We start from the raw sequence: 13,914 nt of genomic DNA, 5'->3' as shown, positions 1-13,914 counted from the left end.
TGTTGCAAATAGCGAGCAGACACCCTTACCGTCCCCGGCAACAGCCCCATTTAATGTCATAGGTGTAGGAATTGTATCCGCACCTTTCTTGTTTTTAATATAAGACCAAAAGTATTTAGGATTAGCTTTAATACTGCTCTCGACGCCACCAACATACCTCCCATAGTCGCGCCGAATGAGAAACTTAGAACGCCCTCGCAATAATGAAAAAGTCAAATAATCTATTTGTTTTCCATACCGTTTCCACTTAACATGAGCCCTTCGCTTTTCTCTGATCACTCTGATAGTATCTCGCGAAAACCACATCGGAAAACCACTAGTGAATTTGCGCTTGATCGGAGTAAATTTTTGAATGGCAAAATTTAAATGGTAATAAAAGAAATCAACAGCAGGGTCTACTTCACGAGTATTTAGCTCAGTATCCCAGTTAATAGTAGACAGATACGAATCAATGTCAGAGAAATTAGCACGTCTGAAGTTAAATACGTTAGAAGATTCAGTGGGAAGACGGTGTGGCATTTCAAACGAGCAAACGAATTCTAAAGTGTTGTGAGCACTATCCTCAGGGATCAGAGGATGAGTGCTTAATGAAATAGAAGATATATTAGAAAAATTAGCAAGAATTAAGTCGAGAGTGTTCTGAAAGGCATTCATGTGAAAATTGAATTGGTTGAGACCACATAAGGCGAGGGCATCCAGAAACTCACTCGAACGAGCAGAAGAAGTGGAGACGCCGGTTGAAAGATCGGCTGACCACCGAATTTCAGCTAGGTTAAAATCGCCACAAATCAAAAATTTGTCATTAGGATGGCCTTCAATGATTAAATTAATTTCATTAATAAAATTAAGCAATGCATTTTGATCAGAAGGAGGAATATAAACGCAGCAAATGTGTAAAGTTATAGAACCGGTCCGTAGAGTAACACACACTGCCTCAAGGTCCACAAACCATGTTGCTGGCAAAATACTTCTAACTGTTTGTAAGAAGGAGAAACATGATACTTTTTGTAATACTTCATTTCTTTCACTGAAAAAAGCGAACCTAAGCAAAAATCAAATCTGTTGTTTAATTTTGTAGCTCACTAGAAACTGAATGAAGAACTTAGAACAAAAGATTCGGCAACCCTTTAAGATTGTACCATCCTTGAGATAAAAAGATATATAGGTTAACGATGAAATCTTTTATTTTTGCAATCAGTGCTACATAAATTTCGACAGCTTCTTCTTCAGGCACGACTAAGAACATTAACAACAGGTTAGTGATGAGTGATGAACATTAAGCAATTAAATGAAATGAGTTTTATCGTCAGATACGTGAAGGATCTTGAAAGAATTATATGTATGGCTAAGTTGGGTTGACTCAGTTTCTTTAAACTCCCAAAAGCATAAATCAAAATAGTAAACATGTATCAGGTTTTTCACGTATTTCTGAATGTTTTAGTGAATTGAAAGTTACAAAACTACATCACGATTTTGATGTAGTTTTGATTCTGAAGAAGATAGCTAAGCTGTCAAAACATATGTAGCACTGATTGCAAAAATAAAAGATTTCATCGTTAACCTATATATCTTTTCATCTTTACCCATAACGATGAGCATGGAAACCATCATAGCTAAAATCCTTGAGATGACACAAGATGCGTTAAAATTTTTGACAACATACAAATGTCAATTTTGACGTAAGACACTTGATGGAACACAAAATTCTAGTGATTACTTGAATACCTACAGGTTCTAGAACATTAAGTACTGCTTTTAGAAGATTAGGTACTGCTGGCAAAAACTAATAACTGCTTGGCAAAAAGAGATACAGTTTCCAATAGTTTCCTACTGCTTCCAGAATACTAGATGCTGTTATCAGAGCGCTAGATGCTCCTGAAAAGAACTTCCACAAGAGGATAAGAGTGTCAGTTTTTAGTTAGGTTTTCTTTCATTATCATAAAAGTTGTCTAAGTTCTTGATACCTCCATTTCATTTGTTTTATACCAGTCCAATATAGTGTTTATACTATATTGTTTCCTACTGTTTCCAAACATTACATACTACTGACAAAAAACTGTGAGCTGCTTGGAAAAACCTAGATACTGTTGGCTAAAGAAGTTGGAGGAAAGAGATACTGTGTCCCAAAGACTACTTACTGCTTCCAGAACGCTAAATACTGCTGGAAAAGACTATTATCTATTTGTAAAGGCGAAATATTACTTTCAAAAGACTACTAACTGCCTGGAAATAGGAGATATACTTTGTAAAAGGCTACATACTGCTTCTAGAATGATAGATACTACTAAAAAATGCTACGATCTGCTTGGAAAGAGGAAATGCCGCAACCAAAATACTACTTACTGCTATCAGATCGCTAGATACTCCCGAAAAGAACTTCCACAAGAGAACAATAGTGTTAGTTTTTAGTTAGGTTTTCTTTCATCATCATAAAAGTTGTCTAATTTCATGATACCTCCATTTCATTTGTTTTACACCAGTCCAATATGATGTCTATAGCTGCTCGCCATCGGTCCTCAATCTGCTTTCTACTGTTTCCAAACATTACATACTACTGGCAAAAAACTGTCAACTTCTTGGAAAAGCCTAGATATTGTTGGCTAAAGACTACTTACTACTTACACAAGACTAAATATTTCTACTAAAAAACTACTTATTGCTTGTTTCTAAGTGGGACGACGATTTTGAAGTCGCCAAAACATCCCAACCTAAATGATAATGAATTGGCAGATGAGCGTCTACAGATAAGCTATGCGAAAGTATTAAATATTCTCGTGTCCGTGATGATTAGGGCGGCCGATGTCTTCGAAAACGGCCGTGGTTACTTTTTTCATTATTTTCAAGCAATATAGCCTCCGTTTTACATCCGGTGATGTTTTCAAAGATAACCACCAAGTCCCGAATGTATTAAATAGATAATATTAATTATATGTATAAAGTCCGTTATATCGAGATTATACATACTATATTTGTTTTTAATCTCAATGTTATTTTAAGAAATTTTCCAATTAACCTCAATTTTCGATAGATTATTTTATAAAAAAAAAAGAAAATGTGTTGAGAAGAGCACTCAAAAACTGCCAGACCGTCCTTCACGTTGTAAAACGTATTAAGAAATTTTTGCTTAACCGAACTCGAATTCGTTTCAAATTCTCTGCTATTTACTGCTTCCAGAGCGCTAAATACTGCTGGAAAAGACTACTACCTACTTGGAAAGGTGATGTTTCCAAAGATAGTCACCAAGTCTTTGAAGGTTGAAAGGAGAAAATTCTTAATTATTCTTATTCTTAATTACCTACCGCTTCCAGAACGTTAGACACTGGTTTTAGAAGACTAGATACTGTTGACAAAAAACTAATAACTGCTTGGTAAAGAGAGATACTGTTTCCAAAAGTTTCCTACAACTTCTAGAATGCTAAATACTGCTGGCAAAAGATTTTTAACTGTTTGGAGGAAGAAGATACTGTTTCCCAAAGACTACTTACTGCTTCGAGAACGCTAAATACTGCTGGAAAAAACTATTATCTATTTGTAAAGGCGAGATATTGCTTTCAAAAGTCTAGTAACTGCCTGGAAATATGAGATATCCTTCGTAAACTGATTCCAGAATGCTAGATACTGCTAAAAATGCTACGATCTGCTTGAAAAGAGGAGATGTCGTAACCAAAGCACTACTTACTGCTATCAGACCGCTAGATACTCCTGAAAAGAACTTCCACAAGAGGACAACAGTGTTAGTTTTTAGTTAGGTTTTCTTTCATCATCATGAAAGTTGTCTTATTTCTTGATACCTCCATTTCATTTGTTTTATTCCAGTCCAATATGATGTCCAAACATTACATACTCCTGGCAAAAAGCTGTCAACTGCTTGGAAAAGCCTAGATACTGTTGGCTAAACTACTTACTACTTAAACTACTTATAACACTAAATATTTCTACTAAAAAACTACTTATTGCTTGTTTCTAAGTGGGACGACGATTTTGAAGTCGCCAAAACATCCCAACCTAAATGATAATGAATTGGCAGATGAACGTCTACAGATAAGCTATGCGAAAGTATTAAATATTCTCGTGTCCGTGATGATCAGGTCGGCCGATGTCTTCGAAAACGGGCGTGGTTACTTTTTTCATTATTTTCAAGCAATATAGCCTCCGTTTTACATCCGGTGATGTATTCAAAGATAACCACCAAGTCCTTGAAGGTTGAAAAGAGAAAATTCTCCCGAAAAAGTCTAGTCCCGAATGTATTAAATAGATAATATTAATTATATAAAGTCCGTTATATCGAGATTATACTATATTTGTTTTTAATCTCAATGTTATTTTAAGAAATTTTCCAATTAACCTCAATTTTCGATAGATTATTTTATAAAAAAAAAGAAAACGTGTTGAGAAAGCACTCAAAAACCGCCAGACCGTCCTTCACGTTGTAAAACGTATTGAGAAATTTTTGCTTAACCGAACTCGAATTCGTTTCAAATTCTCTGCTATTTACTGCTTCCAGAGCGCTAAATACTGCTGGAAAAGACTACTACCTACTTGGAAAGGTGATGTTTCCAAAGATAGTCACCAAGTCTTTGAAGGTTGAAAGGAGAAAATTCTTAATTATTCTTATTCTTAATTACCTACCGCTTCCAGAATGTTAGACACTGGTTTTAGAAGACTAGATACTGTTGACAAAAAACTAATAACTGCTTGGTAAAGAGAGATACTGTTTCCAAAAGTTTCCTACAACTTCTAGAATGCTAAATACTGCTGGCAAAAGATTTTTAACTGTTTGGAGGAAGAAGATACTGTTTCCCAAAGACTACTTACTGCTCGAGAACGCTAAATACTGCTGGAAAAGACTATTATCTATTTGTAAAAGCGAGATATTGCTTTCAAAAGACTAGTAACTGCCTGAAAATAGGAGATATCCTTTGTAAAAAGCTACCTACTGCTTCCAGAATGCTAGATACTGCTAAAAAATGCTACGATTTGCTTGAAAAGAGGAGATGTCGTAACCAAAGCACTACTTACTGCTATCAGACCGCTAGATACTCCTGAAAAGAACTTCCACAAGAGGACAACAGTGTTAGTTTTTAGTTAGGTTTTCTTTCATTATCATAAAAGTTGTCTTATTTCTTGATACCTCCATTTCATTTGTTTTATTCGAGTCCAATATGATGTCCAAACATTACATACTCCTGGCAAAAAACTAGATACTGTTGGCTAAACTGCTTACTACTTAGACAACACTAAATATTTCTACTAAAAAACTACTTATTGCTTGTTTCTAAGTGGGACGACGATTTTGAAGTCGCCATAACATCCCAACCTAAATGATAATGAATTGGCAGATGAACGTCTACAGGGTGTCCATGATGATCAGGGCGGCCGATGTCTTCGAAAACGGAGTGGTTATTTTTTTCATTATTTTCAAGCAATATAGCCTCCGTTTTACATTCGGTGATGTTTTCAAAGATAACCACCAAGTCCTTGAAGGTTGAAAAGAGAAAATTCTCCCGGAAAAGTCTAGTCCCGAATGTATTAAATAGATAATATTAATCTAAAGTCGAGATTATACTATATTTGTTTTTAATCTCAATGTTATTTTAAGAAATTTTCCAATTAACCTCAATCTTCGATAGAACATTATTTTATAAAAAAAAAAAAAAACAAGAAAATGTGCTGAGAAGAGCACCCAAAAAACGTCAGTCCGTCCTTCAAGTGGTAAAACGTAATGAGAAATTTTTGCTTAACCGAACTCGAATTCGTTTCAAATTCTCCATGGGGAGAGTCCTTCTCCGTTTCAGACCTCTTTTTCCTAGCAATTACCGACTTTCACGACAAAGGGCATCCCCTTTTTTCATTCTTTTACTTTATATATATCATGTCACGTTGTTGAATTTGATGTCATTTCTATTCTTTATTACTTTTTTCGACACGAAACGGTCTTTTGAAATGTCACAGAAAATAGGAACAAATCAAATAATTTTCTATTCATGAATTATCGACTTAATGTACACGTTTCGGACATGTTCGAACCGACTAAATGTGGCGTAATAATCGAAGCGATGGTATGCCATTAACATATATTAATTATTATTAGAGTGGAGTACGTGGATGGCCTACAACTAATACAACAAACGTATGTATAGCATGTTAATTAATAAACAGATATGATCATGTAATCATTTAGTTTTAGAACAAAAAAAATTGTTCGCATCGATAATCAATTTATTATTAAATTGGGTTAATTAGGGTAATGTTATAAGTTAATTGCTTTTGGAATGTGTCGTTTACAGCTGATTCGATGAGAATTAATTCCGAACAATGGCAGGTAATTAATTGGAAATCAATTTATGTGGATAATGTTATAAGGAGGAACGTTATAAGGAAACAAAAATAAATTGGTTCAGAAACCCATTTTTCCTCTTCACACAAAATTCTTTTATGTTTTAAATTAAAAGCTCAACCAGAGATTATTGGATTTAAATTTTAAATAAGCTACAAGCTTTTAAGAACGCTTTTTAAGAAGCAAAACCAATAAAATAAAAATCTTTGAAAAAAACTTTTTTATTTCTGGCACTTACACAGATTGTAAGCTCAGCTCGTCCTGGTCATCTGCCAGTTGAATTTTCTGTTCGGCTGCTAGTTCGCGCAACTCCCGTTCGCGCTCTCGCTCCGAGTGGCGCTGTTGCAGCAGATCGTGGTCGAGTTGTCTGATCTCCCACTGTTCCCGTTGGGAGCGCTGGTGTTCCTAAAAATAGTTAGTAAAAAAACACTATAGATGGAGAGTCTATGTTAACTTTGAGTTTCTAAACTAAACTTCAACTTGCGTAAGAAGAAGTGGACGGCGAACAACCATCGCGCGCGTTTGTCAAAACGATTCTGCCAACTGAACGTCAACAGAAAATAACGTCACTTATTTTGGGTTTTGTAACATCTAGTAGGTGTTTTTCATAGTTATTTTTGAAAATTTATTAAAATACATTCGTATAAACATATTTTTATTTTGGAATGAACTTTGAAAAGATTTCTTCTCAAAAGATTAAATCAAGATTTCACCACTTCAAAAATTCTGAATTCCTGAATCTTAATAATCAATAATTTCTTAAATTATTTTTATTTTATATTTCAAAAACTACCTAGAACCTACCTGAAATATTTTGATAAAATGAGAAAAGAAAAAACTTTTAAATTCATCCGTTTACATTGAAAATAGCTTAATTAGATGGTCTAGTGGTCTACACTCAACATTTTTTTATATGTCACTGATAAACTAATAATTATCTAAAAATCTCAATGCTGCAATTTTTTGATTGAACTCTGTAGTTATTGAGGTTAAGATATTAAAAATGTAATTCAAATCAGCGTATCTTAAAAACGAATTGAGATATAAGCATGAAACAAAATCCATTTTAGTGGAAATTTAATTCACATTTCATATGTAGAAAATCATTTCTTTATGTCTTCAATTTGGAATGTTATGATTTCTTGAAATCAACTCTGCATATTCAGCAAAGAGGAGTTAATTTTATAAATTATCAAATTTGAAAAATTTATATCTCAAAGATGAATTGGGATATCAAGATGATTTAAAAAACATTTTATAGTACATTTAATCTAGTTTCAACACATTAAAAATAATTCCTTCGTTCCTAGAAATCTCAATGCTGCAATTTTTTTAATTGGACTCTGTAGTTATTGAGGTTAAGATAATAAAAATGTAATTCAAATCATCGTATCTTAAAAACGAATTGAGATATAAGCATGAAACTAAATCCATTTTAATGCAAATTTAATTCACATTTCATATGTAGAAAATCATTTCTTTATGTCTTCAATTTGAAATGTTATCATTTCTTGAATCCAACTCTGCAAATTCAGCGAAGAGGAGTTAATTTTAGAAATGATCAAATTTGAAAAAGCTATATCTCAAAGATGAATTGGGATATCAAGATGATTTAAAAAGCATTTTATAGCAAATTTAATCTATATTCAACAAATCAAAAATAATTTCTTCGTTCCTAAAAATTTCAATGCTGCAATTTTTTTAAATTGGACTCTGTAGTTATTGAGGTTAAGATAATAAAAATGTAATTCAAATCATCGTATCTTAAAAACGAATTGAGATATAAGCATGAAACTAAATCCATTTTAATGCAAATTTCATTCACATTTCATATGTAGAAAATCATTTCTTTATATCTTCAATTTGAAATGTTATCATTTCTTGAATCCAACTCTGCATATTCAACGAAGAGAAGTAAATTTTATAAATAATCAAATTTGAAAAAGTTATATGTCAAAGATGAATTGGGATATCAAGATGATTTAAAAAACATTTTATAGCAAATTTAGTCTACTTTCAGCACATCAAAAATAATTTCTTCGTTCCTAAAAATCTCAATGCTGCAATTTTTTTAATTGAACTCTGTAGTTATTGAGGTTAAGATAATAAAAATGAAATTCAAATCATCGTATCTTAAAAACGAATTGAGATATAAGCATGAAACAAAATCCATTTTAATGGAAATTTAATTAACATTTCATATGTAGAAAATCATTTCTTTATCTCCTCATTTTGAAATGTTATCATTTCTTGAATCCAACTCTGCAAATTCAGCGAAGAGAAGTTAATTTTATAAATTACCAAATTTGAAAAAGTTACATCTCAAAGATGAATTGGGATATCTAGATGATTTAAAAAACATTTTGTAGTAAATTTAATCTAGTATTAGCACATCAAAAATAATTCCTTCGTTCCTAGAAATCTCAATGCTGCAATTTTTTTAATTGGACTCTGTAGTTATTGAAGGTAAGATAATAAAAATGTAATTCAAATCATCGTATCTTAAAAACGAATTGAGATATAAACATGAAACAAAATCAATTTTAAAGGAAATTTAATCCACATTTCATATGTAGAAAATCATTTCTTTATATCTTCAATTTGAAATGTTATCATTTCTTGAATCCAACTCTGCAAATTCAGCGAAGAGAAATTAATGTTATAAATAATCAAATTTGAAAAAGTTATATCTCAAAGATGAATTGGGATATCAAGATGATTTAAAAAACATTTTATAGCAAATTTAGTCTACTTTCAACACATCAAAAATAATTTCTTCGTTCCTAAAAATCTCAATGCTGCAATTTTTGTGATTGAACTCTGTAGTTATTGAGGTTAAGATAATAAAAATGTTATTCAAATCATCGTATCTTAAAAACGAATTGAGATATAAACATGAAACAAAATCTATTTTAATGGAAATTTAATTCACATTTCATCTGTAGAAAATCATTTCTTTATGTCTTCAATTTGAAATGTTATCATTTCTTGAATCCAACTTTGCAAATTCAACGAAGAGAAGTTAATTTTATAAATGATCAAATTTGAAAAAGCTGTATCTCAAAGATGAATTGGGATATCAAGATGATTTAAAAAACATTTTGTAGTAAATTTAATCTAGTTTTAACACATTAAAAATAATTTCTTCGTTCCTAGAAATCTCAATGCTGCAATTTTTTTGATTAAACTCTGTGTTATTGAGGTTAAGATAATAAAAATGTAATTCAAATCATCGTATCTTAAAAACGAATTGAGATATAAACATAAAACAAAATCCATTTTAATGCAAATTTAATTCACATTTCATATGTAGAAAATTGTTTTTTTATATCGTCAATTTGAAATGTTATGATTTCTTGAATTCAACTCTGCATATTAAGCGAAGAGAAATTAATGTTATAAATAATCAAATTTGAAAAAGTTATATGTCAAAGATGAATTGCGATATCAAGATGATTTAAAAAACATTTTGTAGCAAATTTAAGCCACTTTCAACACATCAAAAATAATTCTTTCGTTCCTAGAAATCTCAATGCTGCAATTTTTTTGATTAAACTCTGTAGTTATTGAGGTTAAGATAATAAAAAAGTAATTCAAATCATCGTATCTTAAAAACGAATTGAGATATAAGCATGAAACAAAATCAATTTTAAAGGAAATTTAATCCACATTTCATATGTAGAAAATCATTTCTTTATATCTTCAATTTGAAATGTTATCATTTCTTGAATCCAACTCTGCAAATTCAGCGAAGAGAAATTAATGTTATAAATAATCAAATTTGAAAAAGTTATATCTCAAAGATGAATTGGGATATCAAGATGATTTAAAAAGCATTTTGTAGTAAATTTAATCTAGTTTCAACACATCAAAAATAATTTCTTCGTTCCTAAAAATCTCAATGCTGCAATTTTTTTAATTGAACTCTGTAGTTATTGAGGTTAAGATAATAAAAAAGTAATTCAAATCATCGTATCTTAAAAACGAATTGAGATATAAGCATGAAACAAAATCCATTTTAATGGAAATTTAATTCACATTTCATATGTAGAAAATCATTTCTTTATCTCCTCATTTTGAAATGTTATCATTTCTTGAATCCAACTCTGCAAATTCAACGAAGAGAAGTTAATTTTATAAATAATCAAATTTGAAAAAGTTATATCTCAAAGATGAATTGGGATATCAAGATGATTTAAAAAACATTTTGTAGTAAATTTAATCTAGTTTCAATACATCAAAAATAATTCGTTCGTTCCTAGAAAGCTCAATGCTGCAATTTTTTTAATTGAACTCTATAGTTATTAAGGTTAAGATAATAAAAAAGTAATTCAAATCATCGTATCTTAAAAACGAATTGAGATATAAGCATGAAACAAAATCCATTTTAATGGAAATTTAATTCACATTTCATATGTAGAAAATCATTTCTTTATGTCTTCAATTTGAAATGTTATCATTTCTTGAAATCAACTCTGCATATTCAGCAAAGAGGAGTTAATTTTATAAATTATCAAATTTGAAAAATTTATATCTCAAAGATGAATTGGGATATCAAGATGATTTAAAAAACATTTTATAGCAAATTTAATCTACTTTCAACACGTCAAAAATAATTTCTTCGTTCCTAGAAATCTCAATGCTGCAATTTTTTTGATTGAACTGTGAATATTGCATACATAGAAAATTATTTCTTTATTTGCACAAATTTCGATATTATTATATAAATTTTTTAATTTATCACCCACTAATGGCTGTTTAGATTTATAAATACCAATTTTTAAAAAAGCATATCTAAAAATGTAATTAAGATATTAAGATGACATGAAAACCCTTTTACAGTAAATTAGATTATTTGACGCACAAAAAATAATTCTTGCGTTCCTATTTGGTTGCGTTGAGTAAAATATAATTTAATAACTAGAGTAACAACATTTAGAAAGCGTCCAATGATAGATGACTTAATTTTAAATATTAAAAAAGTGCTGTAATTTGAAACTACGGCTGAAACTTCCGAATAAAGTACCGTTTCAGGACACGAAATTTAATTAAAATTTAATTTTTGAACATTTACTACTATTATAAAGACTTATGCAAGATATGATTAATTACAACCTTCTTTACTTTTATCGTTTTTAAATAAACTTAGTAAATAAAATTATTTTTGGTTTGCTGATTGTTTCGAAAATGTCGGAAAGTATTCATTTAGCGAACAATTTGACATGTTACTAATGGTAGGTTTCTGTAACGGAATTTGCAGAAGGAATTTCAATGAGAAACATTTTCCAATATTGAAACACAGCCTCGAGAAACAGGTTATCCAGTAACACTCAAGAACGTCTTATTGCAATTAGGACACAAGATGAAGAACTTATTCTGAGAACATAGTTGAAGATGAACCACATATTAGTAAATTTATTCTCATTCCTCGGTGTATTGCAAATTTATTTCACCCATATAAAATATCGGTTTGATAAGGAAAGGGGGTTACATATACTTTTGAGTATAACCTAGATATTTAAACTGTCAAGACTTGTGCTTGCTTTTTCGGGCAGTATTCAGTTACGAAATAATTTTGAGTAATTATATTTTCACTAATTTTGGAAAATTCTATACTTCGACGCTGCCAAAGCAAAAAAGCATAAACACCAAAATAAGTAATAAGTTACATCAAGTAATCAAGCATTCCTGAAAAATAATAGAGTATAGCAAAATATTTTATCCGACTTGAGATGTACTTCTATATAGGTTTATCATTTACATCTAAACCGACTTGTCGTTCATCCCTCCTTTTAGCATAAAATCGGAGAACCCTTAGTTAACTGTAATAATACGTTTGTTTGTAGAGCTGCTTTAGTTTGACAAAGGTATTACCATTGATTTGCGTTAGGTAATGTTATAAGTAGTGTATCATTAAATGAAACGAACTTTTTGAAATGGAATAAAAAAAGTAATGCGTTTTTTAATATTCATTGGGCCATACAAGAATTTTAGATAACATTTTGAAGATAATTATTGATAAACATTTAGATAAGTTAATACCACTCGTTTTATAGATTTTTTTTATTGGTCCTGTTTCATAAGTTGAAGGATCTTGCTTCAGAACTTTGGGTCATTTTCAGATCTGAATCTTCAACACCAAACATTTAACTACTTATAATATGTATAACAATATACCACATAAAGAATAGAATGAATAAATGAAACTGGACTATTATTAATCAGAAAGCTCTGGGTGGAAAATTTATTGTTGTGGAAAATGCAATTAATGTAAAAAAACTTTATAAGACTTTAAAAGTTAATTCACTTAATCCTTGAATATTCTAAAAGTTTCCTTCTCGTAACTTCTCTGGATTAATTAATGGCAAACATGTTTGGATAAGAAGTCTTAAAAACTCCTAACTAGTAATTATTACAACAGAGTATCGTAGGTTTTGCAACAACCTCTAAAATTGTTAACGATTCCATATATTCCAAGTTATTTATCCATGTTGGCTTAATTCCCTATCTTAATTTCATTACCTATTTAACCACGTTTTATATTAGCCAACTATTACAAATACAAGTCATTTACATTTCACTTTGATTTACAATGTAACTCTGTTTTCGAGTTCTGTTTTATGTTATAGTCGCGGGAGAGCTTTAAATCAATAAAAGTCTTTTATGTTGAAACATTTTTAATCAGAAAAAGTGCTATTATCGTTTCGTTTAAAAACGTCCTCAGTCACGTCGTCAAAGAGTTTAAAGAAAGACAATGATAGACACATTAAAAAGTTCATTCATTCATTCTATGAGCTTAATTTACTGGAGTTTTACTTTCTCATGAATTTTGTTACGCACGACACTATGAAACTACTATTCGTGCTAAAAGTCAAGGCCCTTCACTTTAGAGATCAATATCTTCCCAACCGGTCGATGAAAAAAAATGCGGTAAAGTTTGTTGTAATCTTTTAACGCGTTTATAACCAAAATATGTCCAAAAATTGCGTGTGTCGGATTCCGTTATCTATTTTTTAAAGTTATGTCTATTTCATTTTTTTTAACGATTTAAGCGAATTATAAATTAAAATGAAACAGTAATAAATCATGCGGGGAGGAGAGTTTTGCCCAATTGGGTGTGTGTTCCAGACAGGACGTCGCGCCTTTATTCTCTCTACATTAGGAAATAAAAGCGCGACGTCCAGCTTGGACGCCCAACGTATATGTACCTATACATACATTCGCATTTTGAAAGGTAAGGATAGTCCTAAAGTAAGTAGCTAAATAATATTATGTGCCTCACACGTAACTTCAAAACTAGCCAAGAAAAGCCTTTTTTCTAATACATAACCTCAAATATCTCAAAATCCTTAAGTAATGGTGCAATTTTGAGCTTGGATTACGATTCCATGCAGAAAATTACTTCGGAAATAATCGTCAGACATCCAACAACAATCAACACCTCTTGTTTAGAGATCTGTGCTACTAATAAATATCTTGATAAACCATTCTTTGTAAGAATTCGTAAAAATCATTATAAAGAAGTGCTTTTCTATATTTTCTATAACCAACCTTACATCGAGGGCAATCAGGTTTTA

General features: G+C 30.8%; 1 protein-coding gene across 1 annotated transcript in view; it reads right to left on the bottom strand.

Annotated features, from left to right (window-relative positions):
- Positions 1–6,850, bottom strand: part of LOC111417542 (potassium voltage-gated channel subfamily A regulatory beta subunit hyperkinetic) — a 47,284-nt gene extending 40,434 nt beyond the window's left edge. Inside the window, exons 1-2 of the mRNA XM_071196987.1 lie at positions 6,812–6,850; positions 6,576–6,742 (exon numbers count right to left, since the gene is read on the bottom strand). Coding sequence (XP_071053088.1) covers positions 6,576–6,742; positions 6,812–6,850 — 206 coding nt within the window. The remainder of the gene's footprint in view (positions 1–6,575; positions 6,743–6,811) is intronic.
- Between the last annotated feature and the right edge of the window lie 7,064 nt (positions 6,851–13,914).

This window comes from Onthophagus taurus, chromosome 6 (assembly GCF_036711975.1).
Source record: "Onthophagus taurus isolate NC chromosome 6, IU_Otau_3.0, whole genome shotgun sequence".
In the NCBI taxonomy this organism is placed as follows: Eukaryota; Metazoa; Arthropoda; class Insecta; order Coleoptera; family Scarabaeidae; genus Onthophagus; species Onthophagus taurus.
This window is presented reverse-complemented; position numbering and strand designations above follow the sequence as displayed.